This window comes from Eufriesea mexicana, unplaced genomic scaffold, assembly GCF_001483705.2.
Source record: "Eufriesea mexicana isolate 0111107269 unplaced genomic scaffold, ASM148370v2 scaffold739, whole genome shotgun sequence".
Taxonomy (NCBI): Eukaryota; Metazoa; Arthropoda; class Insecta; order Hymenoptera; family Apidae; genus Eufriesea; species Eufriesea mexicana.
The window spans coordinates 622,418-646,851 of NW_016908892.1; the positions used below are offsets into that span (position 1 = coordinate 622,418).

A 24,434-nucleotide genomic window follows, 5' to 3' on the forward strand; every position below is an offset into this window, starting at 1 on the left:
CCATGATTTATGCAACAAGGTTGCAGAACACGTAAAAGCTTAATGAAAAGCAGAGGCCGCGGAACCGCTTCGACCATAGCCAATCGCCCGATTATTTTTTCGATCGCGACGAGACCGGTAAAGAAAATTGCCGCTTAAACTGCTCGTCGGAGCCTACAATTTGAATGATAACTCATCGCTGAGGAACACGCGTTAGGTCCACCCCGAACCCACCCTCCGCGAGATCAAATCGATAAATCAGGAACCGGCGACACGCGCATAATTCGCGCATGATTTACCATCGTTTTCCCAAAAGAATGTAATCTCGTTTGTCGATCTGAACGGTGAAAAACACGAGAGGAGACTACGATAGGAAACAAATTATCCTCACTTTCTCCAATTTCAACGTCTCGTTGTTTCATACGCCCATGATATCGGCGAGGTGCGATTATCCGTCGATGATTAATTGACCATCGATATTAGCCGTGATAGAAATATAACGCGACCGGATATTATCTCGAGCAGGGGATCTAAATGGACCAGTCATCGCCATCCTCGTCGCGCCATTTTTACAATCGCTCTTACGATTGTCGTCGTGGCTCTCCACGGATGCTCGTGTAGGCGGAAGTATTACAAATTCCACGTGGTATTTTATACATGTATATATAATTAATAATTAATTCTTGATTTTTTTCTAATTCCTGGTCCCACTTTTGAAACTCTGATTTATATATGATTGATATATACATAGATAAGAGTAATGGAAGAGGGTTCATAGACCCTAAGTCTAAGAGGTGAGGATAGATGAGTCACATAGACCTGTTCATTTTTCTATCCAATTATTTAATTGCAAATTCGCTAAGAAGATATAAAAGAAAATGTGACAGAGGTGAAGAAAAGGATGACGTGATGCTATGACATTTATTAGATACCAATCGCAATGCGATTAGATCTATACATGGGTCTCCTCGGATACGTGTTCAACAGCTATGTCTACAAAATAGGTACAGTAATCCATCATGACACCGTGACGCCATCGGTATTGCATTTACCACCGAATCAACGAGTTCCGATCAAAGATGAATCGATAATTCTGATCACACGTGTGCATCTAACATCCTAAACACAATTTACGATTAGGAACCAATGAGATTGGATCAATTCCATGGATCTCTTTTGCTCCATCTTCGATGGCTACTCCGAAGAAGAGATACAAAGACCGCGCTGTCATGACGCCATTAATGTTGCATTTATCGTCAAATCGGGCATTTTCGATCAAAGGCTATTGACAAATGTTCATCACACGTGGATGTCTAAGATTCCAAGCATAATTCACGACTAGACACCTGTCGTAACGAGATTAGATCGATTCCCCTTTTTCGCTAACTCTTTGACAGCTGTCATCTAGCTGTCTTCAGGAAAGAACTGCGAAAGTCACGTTGCTATGACGCCATTATTATCGTGCTTATCGTCAAATCGACGAGTTTCAGTTGGAATTTAACGAGGAATTTTTGTCACACGTGGATATCCGTTGTTCTAAACACGATTTTCGATTTGACATCGAGGCTCCTCCGGTGTGTCTTCAATGGCCACCGTGGCCTATCGTCTTTGTCATGTGATTAACTGCCAATGACAGACCGACAAATCGACATCTGTAACTTGCTTTAATTAAGAGTCCTACACGGATCGACGAAATAGGATCGTTTCTGGAGACGAAGCGTGGATTGCACTTGACAGCGGACAGCGAGTAATCAGACATGTCCTTCTTCGTGTAAGAGTTATTGACGTATAATTAACAAAGTATTAATTAACGTAGATCTACTGTACGTAGAATGTAAATTGGATCGTTAATGAAAGGAAATTAATAGAGATTACACAAAAGACGGTTCTATCTAATGGTAAATCTATTTCAGAATCCGTATGTATTTATACATTTATATCTCCTGTACCGACTGAAATAGTTAATTCTCTCTGCATTCTGCCCGCAGCATCCATCGCAATTACGATTTCTTTAGATGAAAATGTAGTTTCTCGTAATCAATTAAAGTCGATTCGCTTTGGTTAATTCCTAATTCCGTGACTGAAAGAGTTTCCATCTAAGAAAGAACCCATCTCACGGATAATAACTTTTTTATTTCGAACTTTATCAGGATCAAATTCCACGACTCTATGCACGCGCGTGTACGTGTATCGTTTTACATAGCGTTTGAAAATGTACGAGACCCGCCGCTGCACTCGTAGAAATTATTTTTACGCGAGTTCTTACGTGCACAATGGCATTGATGTATCGTCCTAATTACGCGATTTTAATTACTCTGTACTTGTTCGAGCATGAACTATAAATTTTCCTTGCCTCCTCTATGCCAGGTAATTTCCTGAAACCGTTCGAACCGATGATTTTTCTTACTCGCACCAACGCCCCTCTGATATGTAAACAGCCAATCAGAGGAGAAGATATCGATCTCAGGTACACGGTAATTGGGCATGTAACGTGTGTACCGCGAATTTTCACATGATACGGGATTGTTCTGCCGGTGAACCGAGGAAAAGTGACAACTCGTTATCAGAGGCTGAAATATCCGCGGGTATAGCAATTTAACAGGCGTTCATTAGCAGGGCTAACTAGATGGAATTTTAAAGCGATGCGAAATGTGAAATGAAGTGAAGATCTGCGTTCATAGTTGAATCAAAGCATCGTTAATGCGTGAGAGATGCGATATCGCGGTGGCATCGCTGCTTCGCGAATTACCACGTGAACTTTAATTACCGATTCCCTCATTTTTCTCGTTATTAAACGCGTTAATACACTACACAACCTCGTCCCCCTCCCGTCATCCTCCTCCGTCTTCTTCCATTTCCCCTGTCTACGACCCGAAACGATTTAAGCAAAACTCGAAAAATCAATCGACGATTCGAAACGAAGCTCGATGCAATTTCTATTTTATATCCGAACGAACAACTACCATAAATCCGCCAGTAGCGAGATTACGATATAGAATCTATAAATACCCCGACGAAGAAGTAAATCAAAGATCTCGACATTTCGCAAGTACCGCTAGGCCTGCACCATGCCCATTACAACACAATTTCAAAGCTGAAAGAATCGAAGTGCTTGAAATAATAGGAAGCGCATCTCGAATGACACGCATTACATCTAAATCAATCTCGGCATCGACTCGGGGGAATCCAGGCGGCCTGTAATAAGGTGTCAAGCTTAAAGGCTCATTACCATCGCCCACGGCGTCAATATCGAAGTTCCTTGATTGATACATCGTGCAGGCTGTTACACCTCACGAGCACCCTTGGGAGATGCGTTTCAATTCGCTGAATCGAGCCTTCCTCCACCATACTGTGATTTTATGGAGATCGAGAACCAGGGAATCTTGTTCAGAGTTTGGAAAAAAGCTGGGGTATTATTGTTGTAATTTCTAGGATGAAATCAAAAAGCGTTTCAAAGAGAAGTAACCGTATTCAGTTGTACAGGAAGAGATATATAAAGTTTAATGTAGGTGAAATATGTGCATGTAGGATTCTAAGGAGGACGGCCCTGAGAGAATGTCAAGAGTGTTTGGACTTAGAACGAAAGTGATCACGTGCAGGTGGATCGAATGGGTGTTTATGACAGAGTCGAATGCGATAAAAGAGTGGAAGTTTATGAATGCGTCGTATGAGAAAGAAAGGTTAAAAGTAAGAGTGCAAGGGTGTGAGAGGACAGTGTGCAAAGACAGTCTATCAGTTACAGTTTTGAAAGTCAGTTGTAAGAGTCAGTTTTAACACTATGTCTTCCGGTGGCACCACGTTGGTGTCATGAGAAAACTATCGGGCAAATGTCAATGACACCACGTTGGTATCATTCGCAAATGACGAGTCAGCCCTACCTGCCCCAAACAAAAGAATCCCGATTAGACGTGCGGATGGCATATGTTAAGAAAGATCAGAAGGGTGTGTCCATAGCGAATCTCTCTTGTGCCATAACCAGTCGCTGTCATTCTATTTATAGGCTTATTTTATTCTATTAAGAAGCCAACAATACTATCTTAAGTCAATCCACCCAAATACGATCCTACATACACTTATGCGAATATAAAATGGAAGAGGTTTAAACACCTTACGAGTTACAATACTTTATAAGCGTTCTACACTGCTCCGGATTTGACACTGACCGTTGTAGGAGACAGCAGGTCCTTTTAAACCCAAAAACCGACTCTATATGCCTGCATAGTATCGAGAATCCTTGAAGTCCAAAGGTCGGTATTAGTCTGTAACCTCTACCAGACCTGTCACTATTGTGGCATGACCGTAGTTGACACTATGCCTCCGGTGGCATCATGTTGGTGTCATGCGAAAACTATATGGCAAATGCCAGTGACACCATATTGGTGTCATTCGCAAATGATGAGTCAGTCTTATGGGCCCCAAACAAAAGAATCCCAATTAGACGTGCGGACGACATAGTGTTCATTTATAATTATTGTTGGCTTAGAAGCTGATTAGAATTTCGAATGTTATGGAAAAACCACTTTTCGAGTTATTCGTCGCAAATAGCAGTGGACGAATGTCCCATCATACTAATCTACCCGTCACGCTACTACGGTTCCAATATTAGTCGTGTTTTTAGGGTTCATAGAGAGATTTCTACCATTCTTTTGCTAGGAATCCACCATTTTGGTGAATGCGCGTTTGGGCGCATGCCCACTACGCGGCGCTCGCTTAAACCGATGCAACAGATTATCCTCGCGATCGGTTTCCACGGGGTCGCGAAAAACGATGATCGAGCATCGTGATCGTGCCGACGAACAACCGTTGCACGCAACAGGGAGGAGAGAGGCTGAGCAGCCGGTGGTGGCCGTGACCGTGCAATTTTAGCTAGAAATCGAGATTACGGGGTTAAAACGGATACGGCGGAAAGGTGTTGTGGCAGAGGAACGATAGGTAAGAAAGGAAGAGGGGCTCTAATCAACGGCTGCGAACCGATTCCGTATGGCGTGTGCGTGCGCTAGAAAACCGATACCGTGCAGAACCGAGTTCGGGAATCCAATCGCGGAGGAACGCGAACCAGGCGAGGGCTGAACGAGCAAACAGAGTTCGTAAACACATCAGCAGCCGGGGCTTAATAAGCAGCTCGCGGTATTATAGATGATCTCTTTATTGACCGCCATAAATCAGAGTTAAGAGCAGGCATTATTACTACCAAGCACGTTATACGGTGCGCCGGGAACCGGTGATAGAGTGGGGTCAGCCGTTCATCGTCAAAGACACCTTCTTTGACAGGGTACGACAGGTGAACTCGAGGGGGCCCACTGCCTGCGAGACGAATAATCTTAGACCAGCGGTGATGGAAAGTCGACGGTGATTTCGCGAGAGAATCGTCACGGAATGTCGTTCTGGGGGTGCGAGCCAGAGATCGGATTAAGAGGATTCACGGACGACGACTTTTCGATTAAGACAAGACAAATGTCCGGTTCTGAAAGGGTGAATGGAGCATCGACGTCCATTACGGGTGCCAGAGAACGAGGTGATGTATCAAAATGCGCATCCTATTTCGAAGAAAGGGACAGAGCACGAGGCTGTCAGGTGGCTGGGTCTCAGAGACCTTGTTGATGAGAATGGTGAAGGTGACAGAAAAATATTCTACTGTCGCGTTAATCCTCGCAAGAGATTAGGATTTCGGAGTTTGTTTGAAGAGGTTTGCGTTGCGATGCGAATCCGAGATAATGAATTAGGATGATGGTCGACTTGGAGATTACAGTGCTCTTTAGATCAGGGGCTTTCTTAAAAGCTTCCTTCCTCGAGATAGAGGTGTGTCTAAGTAATAGACAAAATGGAGGACCAGTTTCGGTTTTTCTTATTCGGTTGTTCCAACACTAATGATCGATCATCGTTAATTTATTATGAAATATTCTGACACTTGACAGCTTAAACCTAATTTTCTAATATGTGCAATTGGTAATTCGCGGGTCAAACTTATTGGCTCCGCTTTTTAAATTCTTTTCAATTTCAGTGTCAGAGCATTTGGTTGATGCTGAATGTTTTATATTTAAAATCAATTTCTATTTTTCGATTTGGAAAATGAACTGCTCGTATATCTCTCTTCCTATTCCGTTTTTCCAAGCTTCATACGTTTCCCGCTTCGACTACCATGACTGAACATTCGATCGGTCACGGTGCGTTTATCGTTAATCAGGAATTTTCTTCCTCGAGCACCGGGAATGTAAAGTCGTAATACAATATAAAAGCCGTGTTTAAATAATTCCAACAGCTTTTAACCACTCAGACAATTTCGAAACCGTAATTTTACTTTCTTTTTTCCAACGAAAAAGTATTCCTTCTCTTTCCAAGCATCAAAAAGACGGGATTATAAAGAAGCAAAAACAGGATGCTGGGATCTCCCATTTCTAATATCCACAGGCCTCCATAACCTCTGAGATCCCACGCCCAAAACGTGAAAGAAAAGAAAGCAAGCCGAGCAATTTCTCTCACCTGGCTCGTCAGGCCAAAAGGAACAGAACTATATTAAACCGAGATACAAGCTAGTTACCCTAACTCTGGCGACTAAGCAGACCCTAATCCTCGCTCACCCATCACCCCGAGCATCTCCCCTCTGCAAAACAAAAACGCGAACTCGATCGGAATAACCGTGCAACCCATGCTTGCTCCAGCATGGGTGAACAGAAGAGAGGACCGAGACAAAGAGGTGGAGAAGTAATAGGCGAATGGAGATGGCGCGAAGATTCGTCACAGGTTCATCATCCAAGCGTAGAGCTCGAAACGCGGCTGTCGGTGGCTATCGACAGGCAACAGGAATCCAGATAGTCATGGCACGATGCATACGTGCACTCGGTCGTTGAAGATGGTCGGGTTCTGGTCCGAGGCTGCGGTGTCCAAGGGTGTCCTTGAAGCGGGCGGGGTCGTCACTCGAGGGCCGCGGGTAAACGACCATCAGGATCCATGTGTGTTAGGCAGTCGAGGCCTTATAGCGTATCTTACACTGGTACTACTTAACTTTCTGCATCTGTATACGTGACGTTGTTCTGCCTCCTTCCTTCTCTCCGCCACCCTCTGCCCTCTCGACGGGCCCCAACATCGCCTCTCCCGCTTTCTCTCTCCCTCGTCGTCTCTCTCTCCGGCCCTCTCTCCGCTCTCCGGACCCGTACCCGCGGAATAAAAGAGGCTACTGCCTCCGATCTTGCTTTACAAGTGTTATGAAATGGCGGGCCCTCCACCCCTTCGCCGCCGACTGTTCGTCCTCGTCCCGCGGTACCGATTTATAGGTTTAATTATCGCGTCCTTATGCACGACCACGACCGCTTTGGATTACCCGGCAACGAGTCACCGGGGAACCATTCCGATCGTCGAATTTATTCGCTCGATTTATACCACGGTAATAGGCACGGCGCCATGTCGATGCAAAGTTTGAAGGAGGGACACTGGTGGTTGGGCACTCGCGAGTTTCGATGGGGTTTTATGCATCGGTGATGCGGGGTTCGGGTGGAATTTAGGTTCACTGGGTACTGGATTCTGGTCAGATGTCTTTGGCTCTCGGTTGACTGATTCGAGGAAGAATTGGGGTAGTCGAGGTCGGGGAATTGTTTGGATTAGGTTTAGGATTGTTCCCCATCGTTTGAGACAATTTGGCAAGCTTGAGGGAGAGAGTGAATGTTAATGAAAGATGAAATTGGGGAAACGTGAAATTGTGGGATTGTTGGGATCATTTGGGAGAAATTAATATGATTGGAGAAGAAAATAGGTATTATGGAAAAATAAAAGTGGGATAGAAGTGTGAGGAAAAATAAAATCAGGAAATTACTGGAACTATGTAAAATAAGTTAGTGAATTTGGAAGAGGAAGTAGTTGCTGAAGAAACTGTCAACGGAATTGTCAAAATTATCGAAAAAGAATTGTCTGACACTTTGAAAAGTTTATACACGAAAAATCAATTGAACGTGAACAATAAAAATTCCTAGATATCGATTAATATTTCGAACTTCCCATAAGTCACATCATACTTCGACTTCGTCTTATGGGGCAAAACAAAAATGAAATATTGGGTTGTCCGAAAAATTTGTGCCAATTTTGAATGAAAATTGAAACGCGGGAGATTTAAATCTTAGTATACATTTATTAAATTATATAGCCATTCTGTTCCATCTTTCAGGCAACTTGTAATTTGACAGACCTATCCTTAAGCTACCAACTAAAAATCGGCACGAACCTTCCGAATAATTAATATTAATTAATATTAATTAATATTGATTATTAATAAAAATGTTGGGTCAATACAATAATCACGTAATTATGTATGAAAGATTTTTGAAACATAAATTTCGCTATGATTCACAGCGTAAAGACCCTTCTCGTTCAGCGTTTTTATCGAGCAATTTAATCATATGCCAAACCCTTTCATTGCTGACATATACACCCTAGGAATTGAATAATCATTTGCAAATAGCGTACACACTTGTTCTTCATCACTTACCGCCGCTTATATTATCATTCGTACGTACTGCACGTTAATTGCTCATAGAAATTATCTAAACATCTACGTTTACGACCCTTTCGTAGTAATAAACGTCATATGGTCCCATGAATATTTTTACCTCCTCGGAGTACCGTTAATGTGTTCTAAAATATACCGTACAAGAACCGGCAATCAAACAAAAGCAATAAACGCAGATGGAGTACGTACAAATCACAGTTAATTCTTTGCTACCACTTCATTAGAGTATCTCAGAAACTACGCGTCAAACCCACATTCGCTGGTTTATTTCCACGCGTTTGCCAAGGCCTTCGAACAAAAGAATCCATCCACATCGATATGGTGCACGAAGAGTCTAATTAGATAATCTAACCAGCACAAAAAATATCACAAGAATACCAACCCCTTGACAACGATATCATTATACAAACCTGTCATGCCAAACTGCATAAACACCAGCAGTTACCAGCATAAACATCATCACACCCATAAAGTTATATTTAACGCGTTTTAACTTTAGCAAAACATCTTCAAACATAGCAGCCCAAATAAATATATATATTACCCAATTAAAATTAACACTCTGCACTTGACAATGTTTTGGCTAGAGAAGGGTAGAAATTCGAAGATTTTCTGGTATAAAACTGACGATATTTTCTGCATCAGTAAACAAGAAATCGTATAATAATTAACACATAGAATTATATGATTTCGATACTTCGAACACTATTACATTATCCGAAATTCGATACATGACGACTTAAGCTCGCCTCAGGAGTGCACATGGTGCTTTCCCCACCCACGATTTCGTTGCATTAAATCCCAGTAATCTCAAACAACCACATACCTTCCAACACAAACCTCTAAACCTAAACCTGACCTTTATAAAATTTCCAATGACAACATTTCCGCCAATATGTACAATGTCACATGAAGCATGTCCCTATTTTCTCCCATGCCTCTGCCCAAGTTCCCACGTCTAAACAGCCTAATCCAAACTGGAACCACCCAATTCCCTGGCTCTCTGCGAAAGGACGAGGTCGATCCTCGAATGAGATTTTTGCATCGCGGTCTCCGCTCTTAACGCACTGGTTACAGAGTTCAACGTACCAACGCGGCAGATAGAGACGCATCGCGGCCCGTGATAAATGCGGCCCGCGAGATATGACGAGCGGCGCGTACATCTCCGACGCGGAGGAAACAGTTCGAGAAAGGGCGCGCGGTGCGCATGGAAGCCGTCCTTGAGGGCATATAACTCACAGGTGAGGAGCAGGACGATGCTCGGCCGGTAATGAGCCAAATCCATTACGGCACTAGCAGCAACAACGCAACATAGCAACACACCGTAAGACAGCCTCGGGACTCTGGCTGCAGGCCTTTTCCCGCCTCGCGCCTCGCTCCTTGTTCGCCAGGCCGAGAAAGAGCAGAAGGGCGAAGAGAGGAAGAGAGACGCATGATACACGCGTGTATCTATGCCACGCACGTATCGCGCGGTAACAACCACCTAACCAATGGCACCGGTTCGCTAGCAATTCCAATTATAGATCGTAAGTATATTCCACCGAGCCGAACTGTCGTCCTTCCACCCTGCCTCTTCCCGATCCCTCTCCGCCTCACCACCCATCCATCTCTTCCACCTTTTTCGCTTCCTGATCGCCGCCAAACCAATTATGCATCCTTGTCGACCCGATCGAAAATTTTTGGATCACGCCCTTGCCTTGGGGGTGGTCGAGGGTGGCTGACAAGGGGTGCGTTCGGAGTTCAAGCGAAGGTAAATGAATTTTGAGTGGCCCACGTTTGATAGCTTAACCACTTACGCTGAAAAGACGTGTCACGCACGTCGTAATGCTTTTGTCGCAGAATCGCCAACGACGTGGCACACACGTCGTAATGCTTTTGTCGCAGAATCGCCAACGACGTGGCAGACACGTCGTAATGCTTTTGTCGCAGAATCGCCAACGACGTGGCACACACGTCGTAATACTTTTGTCACAGAATCGTCAACGACGTGGTACACACGTCGTCAGGCAAATGTCACAGAAACACAGGATCATTCTGGCATACGCGTTTGTGAATTTCTTGCCAACGCAAGTGGTTAAGAAGAGATTCGAGGAATATATAGAGTCTAGTTAAAATAACAAGAAAATATAAGACAGATTGACATCTAGATATCTCACAGGTGAAAGATGGTTAAAGAATCATTTTATGGAATATTCGTGAAACTTTATGCAACGGGTGAGTTTTCCTGACCTATGAGAGAAGCCAGTCTTTCCCATTGAAATTATAGTTCAATCGTTCTCTCTGTGAGAAATTCAACGACAAAGAGTTATAGAAACTATAACAGAATGGAAGGTCGTGTACTTGCGATTAACTCGTGAGAAAAATTCTATCTACGGTGAAATTAACATGTTCAAATTTTCGTTACGTATCGTCCGTTTGACGGAGAGTGACACGATTATTTAAGGCTTCGAACGTTGAAAGTATCGAATGGCGATAATTGCATGGAAAAGTTATGCTACGTATGCATCAGGTCTGTCTTAGGAAACAATTATCTTTTACGATGAGATTGTTAGTTTTAACGTGTATCCAGCAGAATCGTTTGGCATCCAGATTATTATTTACTCCGGTAATAAACCGATAATTGAGACGAAATATGTATGAGATACTGGCAATACCTTCGGGCTAGTATCTAATTTGTGCTGCACGGTTTATGGTATTCGGTACGATTTCAAGCAAGCCACAGGTTTCACGTCTCTGGTGTTTAATTACACGAGATAAAAATACCTCTGGGTATCAGAATCGCACAGGCGTCGACGTTCGAGCCACTTCATTTTACTATTTTCCAAAGACAAGAGTAAAAAGAAAATCAGGAAAAACTTCAGAGATAACTGTTATCGATCAGAATCACCACTGTGTCGACTCGACTATCCCATCTAAATATAAACCTCTCTATATTCGACATATAAATCCCGAACACCTGTGCAAGAATCGTAGACTCCAGGACCGATTACGTATCCAATCAGAAAAATACACGAAAACGCTATGTTTATCTTGCTGTCCAGTTTCAACGAGCATGACACGAGGAGATCAATTTATCCTTCAAAACCGCTTTAATAGCGTCCAACAAAATTAACAAACCTCGTGATGGACAGGGAGATTTTTCCCAAACTAGACGCGAAAAGACCTCGACCACGGATACTCCTGAAAAAGAGGAGAAAAAGAGGGAAGAACCAGACCTGAGAACGAGTCACCTTCGATCCGTCCGAGCAATTAAAATAAAAACGACCCATCGATCATCTCTCTATGAGAACTCGAAGAGTCTATCAGCGGAAAGAAGCGGAAAGACGCGAAAAGAAGAGAGGAGGATAAGAAGAGACAGAGATAAGCAGATGCGAACACACCCCGTCGACAGCGACCTCGACGCGGCGAAGAGAAGCCAAGAAGCTAGCCCTGCGTACGGTTTTCCAGAAAGGCTGGGACGTACGCGTGTCCACGAGGAGCAAAACGACCGGTCGTCGATAAATTCCACGAAGAAACCGGCCGTCCGGCGCGAATAAATCCCCGCGCGAACTATAAGGGAACACCTTTTTGCCACGGGGTACGACATAAATCGCGCCACGGATCCGCCGCTGAATATCGACAGCGATTTTACGACTATCACGTATGACGTGCCGCGTCCTGCGTCCGCCGTCGCTACAATTAAACGGCCGGCAAGGTATCCGCAAGGTCGTTACGACCACGAAACACCGGATATACACGGTCACAGGCGTCCACACGTATGTATAATGCCGTGCACACGCGCGTCCAATAGGGCTGTGGATGGCTCGACCAGGTATACAGAGAGGTGCAGCCTGGGAGAGAGGCGGGACGGTGGCCAGTGGCGCCACGCAATTGTCAATTAACATTTTTACCGCCGTGCAAGAAAACACGAAGTTACGTGCCGGCGTACGTGGCCACCGCACACGGACCATGGAGAGCTCGACAGGGTTCCAGAGGATCACCGGTATGGAGTCGAAGAGGAACAGAGAGATGGCGAGGACTCTGGCGGAGGGGGCCCGTGTAGCGCGGAGTACTTGGCTACCTCTAGCGATGGCTAGGGGATCGAGAGTTAGGTGGAGGTGGCAAAGAAGGAGAGAAAGAATCGAGAGGATACATTTCATTACGATTATGTGCGCAATGGATTGCTAATCGTAAGCGCCTCCTGACCGCGCCTCTGCACCTAGGCCTAGCCGGAGGCTACCGCTTGCACGGGTCTGCAGGCCCGTTTCTCACACGTGGGAACGGAGATATTTTCTGCAGGAAATACACAGCGCGGTGAAGTTGGAGGGACTTTTATTGACGCTATTATAGTTGCCTGTACATCGAGTTGTTTCTTTATCCCCGTGGATCCTCTTGTTTGGCGAGGTTGGTCGACGGTCTGTTTCATTGCTGGACGTTTCCATTGATACCCTCTCGATCGATGATTTCGCCACCGGTGGACCGTGTTATGCATTTCGTTCGTTCGCTTCCGTGGCAGAAATTCAGCTATCAGTACGAACCGTTGGAAATTGGCCGATATTTCCAGATTACTCACGCTTTATTACATTCAACGACGCTAGAGCCAGCGATAGCTTCGAATATTACATTTAATAAGCTGGTATCGGCTTCGCTCTCCATTACACGGAATGTACACGATGAAATTTTCTCCCGATCATCCATTTTTCTTTCGTTTCCTCTCTAACGGTATGAACAACGGGCGTCGCGCGTTTTTCAATCAGATTCAGCAGAAATGCACAGGATTCTACGATTTAGGTTCCAGATTTTACGTCGAAGGTTTAACGTATCTGATTTAATTCCTTTAGCAAGGTACCGAGTAACATACGCCATCTACTAAACCTAACCTCAAAAAGTAATACATTAGTCATATAACAGAAACTTCGTTTTGAGACCAATAATTAAACGCGAATAATCTAACCTATAACTTCTCCCCCTTCTCTACATCGCGATAAAAAGAGTTAATAAAATAAGAAATAACACGAAAACGATACATTCAGGATAATCCGAAGTCATCTAAATAAACCTAACCTCAAAAATTAATACATTCGTCATATAGAAAAAGCTTTGATCTGAGACCAAAAATTAAACGCGAATAATCTAACCTATAATCTGCCTGTTTTCACAATATCGCGCTAAACAAAGTTAATAAAATAAGAAATAACACAAAAACGATACATTTAAGATGACCGAAGCCATATAAATAAACCTAACCTCAAAATCCAATGCATTCCCTATGTTAAAGAAGCTCCATTCCGAAAGCAGAAATTAAACCTGAAGAATACAACCTATAACCTCGACATCCTCTTAACATTACCGAGAAAACGATTTTGGGAGACGTAGAGCAGACAACGAGGACAAAACCATCGAAAGGTCTAAACGAAACAATTTCCTCGCGCAAAACGCGACCGAGATCCATCACCGAGGTACACCCGATCTGCCAAGCTGATGATCCACGATGATCCGATGAGCAACGACGAGGTTGCCAAAAGGAAACAAAGGGCGTGTTGCATCGCTGGTTGCTGTCGGAGGCAGAGTAGAACCTATTGGCGTTCGTTGGACGCGCGTTACACGATATCCCCTGGTGCAGAGAAGGGTGGTGGTGGCGGCGTTTTACGAGATGCAAATGTCGGGCAGTCGGACAGCCAGTCAACCGCACCATCAACTCGGCCACCGGTGAACTGTGCCGAGCTGTGTCCCTCTTCATCTTCGGCTCGCTCGAACGCGCTAGGGACGCTCGAGATGGCCAACAGCCCCCTCAAACCGCAGAGTTCCAAGTTACCTGAGAGATGGACCCGTCGATCCATTACGGCCCCGGCGTAAATATCGCCAACTATCGACCGCGACTACTACCGTCGAGAGATGAGAAGACGACTAGAAGGGCCCAGAGTCTGACTGCATCCTTGATCGACTCCGAAATACCTGCTCTGCACGGCTCAGGAATTTCTATGTACTTGGGACAGCGCAAGGGATGAGGAGACATTTTGTTTCCTGTGCGATTTCAGAAAGGTACCTCGAAGACACCTGTCCGTATATATCGTGATATAATTCCTACAATTTTCGCTATTTCCTATTGAAAAAAATCACGAGCATTCTTGGAACGCGAAGATATACGCAGGAGAAAGCCTTGTGTTAAAAGCTCTTATCGTTTCTTTGAAAAAAATTCCCGAAAATGTCCCTCTTGGCCTAGGTTTGTAATAGAAGATCCTCCTAACGCTGATTCTGTTCTCTTGAAGTCTATGTTTATGGAATAGTGGTACTATTTTGCCATGTTAGATGGTTAATAACGATTCCGTGACTAGGCTAGTGCATTGTTCTATTCCATTTGGTCTCCCTTGACCACATTCACTCTCTCCGTTATACTATACGACAGAATTTTATTATTTTCTATTTGTAGATGTGACTGTTCCAGTCAATAACGAAAATTCGAGTAGCCTATCTCTGCGATGGTGTTAGAAAAGGTGAACATATTACATTATGGCCAATCAGAGCCGCATTCCTTCCGGGTGCAATCTCTCGAGCTCTGGACTGTACTTCAGGCTCTTTTAGGTTCTCGAGGGCATAGCATGCCTGGATGTGGTAGTGGGATAAGTTATATTGTCACGGTTTTTATAATATGTTAGTGGTTAACACTGATCCTATGTCTAACGAGCTTCGTATCAGTCGCTACTATTTGTAGGTTTGACATTTTCTCCCAATAATGAGAATTTGTGGTCCTATTACACTATGGCCAATCAGAGCTGCTTCTCTCAGGAGTACCAACTTCTGAGTCCTGCGCGAACATATGTCACTTTTAGCTAATATCGAAAATTTATGTGATCTATCTTTACGATCAAATCAGCAAAGGTGATCCTATTACACTGTAACCAATCAGATCCATGCTCCTCACGAGTACCAACTCCTGAGTCCTGTACAGTAGATGCGACAGGTTTAGCGAATACCAAAAGTTTATGTGATTTATCTTTATGATCGAATCAAAGATGCTAGTTCTATTATACTATGACCAATCGAAGCAACGTTCATTTCTCTAGCCACTATATACGTTGCTTAGAACCTGACTAGGCAAGACACAAGGTCGAGAGTAAAAATTAGCCTATGATCCAGCAAACTGACTGGATTGCGATTAACCTGATCCTATTAACTTTATTTTCATGGTTCCTTTTCATGACTGGCAGTATTTTCGTTAAATAATAGGTATCCAGGATGAACCAAGATTAAGTCAAATGTTTGTATATTTTTCAAATATATTTCATTTAGGAAATTAATTAATATTCATATGTTCATCCTTTAAGAGCATCTGTAATATGCTACAACATTTTTGTAGACAAAGTTCATCGATACGAGGGTTCTTCCATTGCTCAGACGTCGTCCTCAAAGGGTTAATACATGTGTGACCTATCTTTACGATTGTGTTCGCGAAGATATATCTATTACACCATGGTCGATCAACTACCAACTTGCCAACCACCTCCAGTAAACCTAACACTTACAACCAATATCGAAAATACGTGCACCTCATCTTCCACGATCCCAACAACCTTATAAATAACAATTACACGTATCACCCACATTAGAACTCTACCAAGCACAACTTTGACGACCTACCTCCATCGTAGTAGCCTTCAGAAAATAGCTAAAATAGCAGTCCATATATACTTCTAAGCAAATTATAATACAATATCTGAATCCTGAATGTGTAAATTGTAAAAAGCTACAGATATTTAAATTGTAGGAATTGAATTATAAATAAATTAGGAAATCTCAGTTGTCCCCGTAACAACCATGCACACAGGTTTGCAATGGAGTTAACTGATCTGTGCAAGTTAATCCGAACACTGCTCCAAAATAAATCGCAAAGCGAGGAGCTAACGAAGTTAACAAAGGATCTATCGGAGTATAACCGATGCCGTGTCCCAGTCGTGACAATGGCGCGCGTCGTCGAGCGTCGATCGGTGATCTCGACGCCCGCGAACCTGCACAGGCGAGATCGATCTCTCCACGCGGACAGGACGGCGCGACGGCCACCGGCGGGCTCCGTGAAACGGAAACGTAAACGGACATAAGGGGCAAGAGACGTGGGGGGTTGCGTGACTCTTTTTTTCGCCTGGAAAACCGGTACTTCGAATTGCGAGCACGTAAATAATTAATGCGAATCGTAAGCGCGAGGAAGGCGAACGACGCGCAAGAACTTGATTACCAGCCAGGACGGGGACCAGATTTTTGTTATCCTCGTGAGAATAACGAAATATGGGTGCGTAAAATGACCAGAAAAATTCCTGCCATGGGTTACGTTAACCATATCCCCTAAAAAGTAAAAAGAAATTAATTCAGCTTGCAGTAAAGTTTACGCGAATATTTTTGAAACGATATCGAGCTGAAAATCTTATTAGAAATTAGGAAATATGTTTTTGAAAATTCTGTGCCTTATTTTTGCCTATGTAATTATCGGTAATCTACGCTGTTTCTTTTAAAAGAGAATTCGCGATATTTAGTAAATTTGCGATACCCCAGCAAGTGCACAGTTAGAGATAAAAGGGATTAAAGGGTCTAAAACACTTGGAGATTTCGATCCAGAAATTTTACCAGGATTCTAAAGGAGAAGCTTTAAAGAATTATCGTTATTTGTATTATTTGAATTATTCGAGGAATTTTCCAGCTCTTGCGATCACTGTAACTCATCTTTCTAAGCTGGTAAGGCTACCTACTTCGGTTATAGAAAGATGCATATTAATCTAGGCTACAGAAACGACGAAAATACTACCTTCGTTCGAAATTCAACTTCGTTCCACCCAAGATCTCGAATCACACGAAATAGCAAGTGAACAAATGCTAGGTACTCACGTCGTTAATTCGCGACATCTTATTAAACCGAGCGAACCTCGTGCAGTGAATGAAAAAAGATGTTCGCGACTTTTTACATGAAAATCACTGAATTTTCCTGTTTCCTTCTTTTCATCCGTACGCACGAGTCTACAGCTTTATAACTACACCTTTTAACACCTTATTATTTACGGTCGATTTTACTCGGAACATTTCTCGGGCATCTATTTTAACGAGAGGCAACATTTCACCTTTTTTCCTTTCTTTTGCTCGTGTTTTATCTCAATATTTCGTATCTCGTTTCAAAAACACGCTTAATACGTACCAACGTTTATGAGAAATTTCACATAGGTTGCCGCTAACGCGCACCTTAAGGCATGCCATTATCAGTTTTCGATGTTGCAGCCCGACAATTACACATACCGATGGAACTACCGTCTAATATGCGATTCCATGAATTCAGAGCACGGCACTTCATACGGTGCTCATTTAGGCTTAACCACCGTAAAACAGGCTACTTTTCTTCTGCCTGCGTTTTATGCATAACTGGCCAATGGTTAATGTTAGCTCCGTTCTGGACGCTTCACCTCGTCCCATTCTTCCAGACGGCCAATGAAGGAGAGGAAAAGAAAACGACGAGTATCTCTAAACAAGACCACAAATAAAAGCGAGAGCACGGTCAAAGACCTGTTAATGATGCTAAATACACCGTTCAAGACACTTGCAGGATCAGGTAGTCAAATAATTTGATGACCGAGGAAACTGTCCAACGCGTTAAGACCTCCATCTGCCATAGCGAGTTAAACAACTGGTAATTTTGCTCATTTTTCATTCGAACGTGACACAAGCTCTGCGTTCTTACAGGCTTGTTTCGACGTTTTGCGAATTTATTTGAAACAAAGAAATTCGATTCGATGATATAATCGTGAGATGCATCGGAGGTTAGCGCAGAGGACGGAAGCCATTTTGTTGAAGCGTCACACAAGATGGCTGACTCGAGACAAAGAACACTACTTTAATTTCGTTAGTAATAAATTATTCTATTATCTCCAATTATTAATTCTAATTATTTAATAATAAATTATCCTCGGGAGAAATTCTGATAAATCCAGTAAAAAAATGGAAATATTTTTTAATACTACGCAAATTACAGAGTACCATTGGACATCGACGAACTATTAAACCTGTTATTTCGCAATCTTTTCTACGCGTTTGTTCGTGTAAATATATGAAGTTATAAAAAGAAATTACAAAATTTTCCATTTAATTTGAGAATGTTGAAAAATCATTCAAACATCGATTAAAGGAGAGTACAACTGGAAATATTGCGCTGAAATCAGTCCAAGGCAAGTGCACGAGGAAACAGCGAAAGTAATTCTGAAAGGCCAAGGCCAATCTTAACTGGTTCAAGACAGAAGAATAATCCATCATTATGTAACGATACACGGTAACGAATACGTGGAAATCCTTCGAGTAAATCGTGCTTCGGAGTCCGAAGGAAAGAGGAATATGATTTAACGCGACAAGCAGTTAACAGCAATTCCACGACGACTAATTGCCCGGCGCTAATTACTCGAGGGAATTGTCAGAACGATTCTAGTTTACAATGATCGAAATGTCAAATTTTTCTTTGAAATGAGCACGTTTTCGAATTGCAGATGACGGTGAAAATTTATCGAGTCGACAAAGAAGTAGCGTTGTAAACGCGGTACAGCATCCGGTGCGTAATTTCATCATAACTTGCCTAAAATAATAGCGTCCCATCGACAGCATCGAATCCTCTATGGTGCAATTAATAATAGGCCGAGACCGCCTATGCGGTCACCAAAGTTATACGCGTCGAGCCCTTTGAGGCGGGAATTCCCCATTATAGCTCTTCTGGGAGCCATTAAAACTTTGCTCACATAACAAACGACGGTACATGGGGTGTTATACGGCCTAACGAGAACATATGATGTACACACGCGTTTTCTTGCGCGAATTTCCATCCACGAGAAATCGTGCAAATTTCACGGAATAAAAATGACAGGAAAGGAGTGGAATAACATCGTCGAGATTCTAAGACTGCTGCTTTTGAAACGAACAATAGATGGCAAACAAGGCTAACGTTTCACGGAAACACGCTGAACAAATACAGAAAGTACGCGGGTAACTCTCCGCCGTGTATTTATACAAGAAAACATAACAGTTATCGAGTGTAAAAACTTTGTTCGGTGGAAAACGGGACCAAGGAGTTACACGTCGTTTCTTCGAGTCCTATTAGCTTTATATACGTTTGAACAAGGATGAAAACGCAAGGATTCTTTCTTTCTCTTCTAAACCTATTCATGTCCAAAGTATTTCTCGATTCGAAAGTTTATCGAGGAACATATTATCGAATACGCGACATGCTTCTTTTATTAAAAGAAAATTATATGTTTCATTTTTGAAAATAGATGTATGATCGTGAATTTAAGGATAGGAATTCTCGAATATTAATCGGGTTATATAGTAATATTTAAATTATAATTTGAAGCACTTTTCCCGACTATTTAAAAATGGATAAGTATTCATCATTATAAACAATGTAATCACTCACCCTATTTTGTTGAACAGTTTTCCATGAACATGCAGGTAAGATGTGACGAATCGTTTATTCACCTGAAACATACCCATAATTTGCATTAAAATAAAATTTGATATGATTTTTGGAAATGGTGATTTATTTATTTATTTTTTTTTTTTTCCTTATTCGTCACTTAAAAATTAGGAAAAGATGTTAAGTTAAACTAAAAAGAATTAATTTTATTGAGACTATTTTTGTTTACCTCGACGCTACTTAATTGTGCCAATTCTTCTAGGTCACTATGAGATAATCTTGCTTCGTTGGCAGTGGCTGCAGTAGTTGTACGACGAACTCGTCTTCCACCAGGATGAATCCAAATTTCTCTCCTTAGTCCACCACCAATGCTATTTGCTCCTTCCTTCTCTTTCATCCTGGCCCGTTCTTTCCATTCTCTCTCCTCTTTCCGTTTCCGTTCCGTCGATTCGTACTGTTAGAATACATTACAACTTAATTCTGTGTATAATTGCTCGTATAATTAAAGACAGCATAGTGCGTAGCGTAAATGAGAGTTCACTGTATACTATTCTTATAGAAATCCCATCAAATACTTGTATTCAATTATACGTATATTCTCTCAAATACTAATAAAAGATACAAACATCATACGTATGAAGCATAAAAAGCTCGTTAAATATTTGTATCTTTCGATTGCAACTATTTAAAAAATATGCATGCTAATATCATGTGCAAAATAGTGCTAGTAACTAATAGAAACGGTGCTTTCATTTGTAGAAAATAACTTAGCAAAATGCAGCGGCTATACTCGAATGGTATTTAAAGTATGTATTTCTATTTCTTGTAAACACTACCACTTCAAATCACTAATTACGCTATCAATTTTACTTAAGCATAGAATGATCTGCTTTTAAGTAATTATGCTTGTGCGAGAAATACTGATTTTTATACATTAAATTATTAACAGTTGTAAGCGTGCGATGAGGCATATAACGTGTAAAGAAAATTTCTAAGAAAAATCCAATACACGTAAAACAAAGGTACATTAGACGATTCGAAGATAAAGAGAACTACTTCAAGCTTTAGTTAAGATAATAACTGGTACTTAGAGATATCACACCAAGTATCGAAATTTACTTACATAATGTAGATACTGGCAGCAAAACAAAATCAAAATATTATTAACGTTAGTATTAATACAAACATATAGATAAAATATTTTAATATTTATTCTACCTTTTTCCTGTTTTCATCAAAAAGTGCTATTAAACTCTCCCTTGCAGAATGGAAAGGATTAGACGCCATAAGGGATCGCATATAATAATACACCGCATCTAATTTTCGTCTCTAAAACCAATAATTATTACATTTAAATCATCATAATTTGACTTCTTTTCCTTCTGGTTTATTGCTCACAACATGAAATTACTTACAGCATAATGTGCTAATAACGCAAGCTGATTGTAAGGCTTTCCATTCTTTGGATTAAGTTGTTGTGCTTTCAAATACCACCTGAAAAGAAAAAAAACTTTACATAAATTCATCTTCTTTACAAAATGTAATAATAATGATAGCATATTTAGTTCTACTTACTGCCGAGACTTTCCATAATTATTTGTTTCAGTTGCCTGTTCTCTATATCTCGCCAAGTCACCCAAAAATAGATATATTTTTTGCGCGCTTACTAAAGCTAACCCTAAGATCCCAAGGCCCTTAGGTAAAGTTGACGATGCAAGAAACGTATCCAATTTAAATTCGTATTTAGTTTCGAGGACAGTTAACAAACTCTCCAAATATATCGTACCATCGTCTATAATTTTTAACATAATTTTCTTATAATGTTCTCGTCTTTCTGAACTTTCCTTAGGCATGCCTTTTCGCAGCATTTCAATCATATTATAAAAAAGTATTTTCCAAAAGTGTTGTTCAACATTCTCAGCTTGACAAAATTTAATATCAGTCTCGAGCAAAGTTTTCAAACTTTCTTGTAGAAAGTGTCTTATGTATAAAACCCTCTCCCAGTTTGATGTAAAACCACCAGAACTTAGAATCCATTGCAATTCTAAATCAGCACGTTCTATATCCAAGAGTAAGTAAGGATTTTTGGCTATTCGGAAACTGCAGAATAATATTATAACTTATTATTAATATTATATTATTAATTAAATATGTTTCCAAATTGGTCATTTGTCATATATGGTGGTGGTACACCATCTAAGTGTGTTCCCTGGAAGCAGTGATGGGTAGAAGTAATACCTCCATGGGATTGAAACACTGGTATACTTGAACCTTGAGATGTCGTCTCATTTTCTCTGAATATAAAATAATCGATAAATCAATTAACTTCATTAATCATAATATAAAACTGAGAAACGAGAAGGAAAATATTTTGTACCTTTGTACTGCCGCTCTACTACTGGGTGAAGTAATAACGATAGGTTTGTTAGGATTATTGGGATCAAATAACGTTCTTTGCTGCTGTACTCCTTGTTGTCTCGAGATTGGATGACTAGGCGGAGACTGGCTAGTATCAGGTAATACTAAAACACCCGGTGGTTGAGAACTAGTATATCCACTGGGTGATGTTTGATGTGTGGTCAAAGTATTTGCTAACGAGACAGAATGAGAGGAAACACTAGGTGTTTGTCGTCCATCGTCAGAATCACAAGCTGACATTTTTCTGCCTGTTCTCCAATTTTCATCTAAATATCGGTCAGACAATCTGGAAACCACATATTAATAAAGTAATCATATTAAATTAGGCAATGCCAAACATTAATATAAAATATAATTTGTACCTATGTCTATGAAGGTCGTCAAAATTCCGATTACCACCGCGATAATTTCTATCTTTGCTAGATTCTCGGCTACGTTGTATAATATTGCGATGTCTTCTGTGATCATACCTCCTATTGTTACTGTTTTTTTGATTATTATTATAATTATCATTTTCTCTATTTTGTTGATTATTTTGACGATCACGGCTATTAACACGGACTTTATCTCTGCTGTTACTCCTTGAAGAATACAGAGAAATAAATTTATGATAAAATAAATTTCTATTTTTGGATATAAATAATAAATATAATCTAAATACCTAAATAACAACAAGGAACATAAATAATAAATAATAAGTAATAAATAACAAATATAAACTCTCTTGCCTTCCTCGATCTGCTGCATATTTCTTCTCACGCTTTTTTTTTTTACGCCGACTATGACTACTTGTAGTTTCATTTCCTGACACATTAACATTTTCACGTAAACTTAGTACAGATGAACTACGACTTGCACGTTCGGCTTCTAATTTTTCGTTTAACTCAACTTCTTCACTCCAATCCTATGTATGTATTTAAATATGATATGTATTTAAACATAAATAATAAGAGCAGTTTAAATAAATATACTTACAAATGGATGTTCAATCGATGTATTTGTATGTAATGCAGTATTCACAGATTCAGTTTTTGATGGGCTGACACCTGAATTTTGTTGACCATTCTTCGTTTCTTGTACTATATCACGCTCAGATGTAGTACTTGCACGTTGCCTTAAAAGATAGTCAAAAAGTTAATGAATAAAGATATTTAAACAGTAAATAATTCTTTCAAGCAAATCATTACATTTGAGTGCGATGAGACGGTACGGGCGGAGATATTCCTCGACGATGACTTTCAGGTGATGTTTGACGTTTGTTCATACTAGACACTGAAGTAACAGGCGATGTTGATGATGGTGGTATCACTGAACTATCTACTCGACTTAAACTTTCCATACTAGTATACATAGTACTATTACTGCCACGGCGATCATAAGACCTATTTTTGATAAAAATTACATTGAAATACAATAATAATGATATGATAAAATGTAATACATATTTATACATTATACTACTAGTGAAAATATACCTTTGCATATATTCTTGGCTTGGTGTATGAGATCTGGAACTTGGAGCTGAATACTGATCAGGTGTTACACACCTAAAAACATTTGCTGAACTTTCTAATTCATCCTGTCTGAGTCTACCTCTACCCCTAGACCGTGATGGTGCCGTATTAGACCAATTAGATTGTGGAGGTAATGGACCAGATGGAGGTAAGCTTTGCATCGTTTGTGAATGTTGCATTGCAGGTGGGAAATTATAATTTGATGATGCCTTTGAAAAAATAATTTACATTAAAAATATTTAAAAAATTTATTCAAATTTTGTAAGTAAAATAATATTAATTTTACCTGAAATGAGACATTACTACTACTCCATGTATCTTCTGAAGGTGATGAACTTGGTGGTAAAGGCAGACCATTATCTAAAAGATATTTTTTCTGTAACCTGGGTGGTAAATGTTCTATTTTTATATTTTTTGGCAAACTATCTTTTGTACCACCCCATTTGCCTGATGGTGGTTTGCCTTGAAATTTTTCTGGATATCCAGCAGGTTCTACACTACGTGTATCTCTGGTGCGATTAAAATCATTTAAATGATTCGTTGTTACAAAAAGAGGTTCTGAACCCTATAAAAATAAATATTAAAAGTTAATTTTTATATAAAAATTATTTGTACA

At 40.9% G+C, this 24,434-nt stretch overlaps 1 protein-coding gene across 1 annotated transcript in view; it reads right to left on the minus strand.

Moving 5' to 3' along the window:
* Positions 1 to 24,434, minus strand: part of LOC108546631 (telomerase-binding protein EST1A) — a 229,031-nt gene that overhangs the window by 202,749 nt on the left and 1,848 nt on the right. Inside the window, 14 exon segments of the mRNA XM_017898834.1 lie at positions 19,887 to 19,948; positions 20,116 to 20,340; positions 21,010 to 21,021; positions 21,105 to 21,215; positions 21,302 to 21,380; positions 21,462 to 21,990; positions 21,993 to 22,180; positions 22,264 to 22,590; positions 22,667 to 22,885; positions 23,033 to 23,208; positions 23,280 to 23,418; positions 23,492 to 23,686; positions 23,780 to 24,027; positions 24,105 to 24,383. Coding sequence (XP_017754323.1) covers positions 19,887 to 19,948; positions 20,116 to 20,340; positions 21,010 to 21,021; positions 21,105 to 21,215; positions 21,302 to 21,380; positions 21,462 to 21,990; positions 21,993 to 22,180; positions 22,264 to 22,590; positions 22,667 to 22,885; positions 23,033 to 23,208; positions 23,280 to 23,418; positions 23,492 to 23,686; positions 23,780 to 24,027; positions 24,105 to 24,383 — 2,789 coding nt within the window.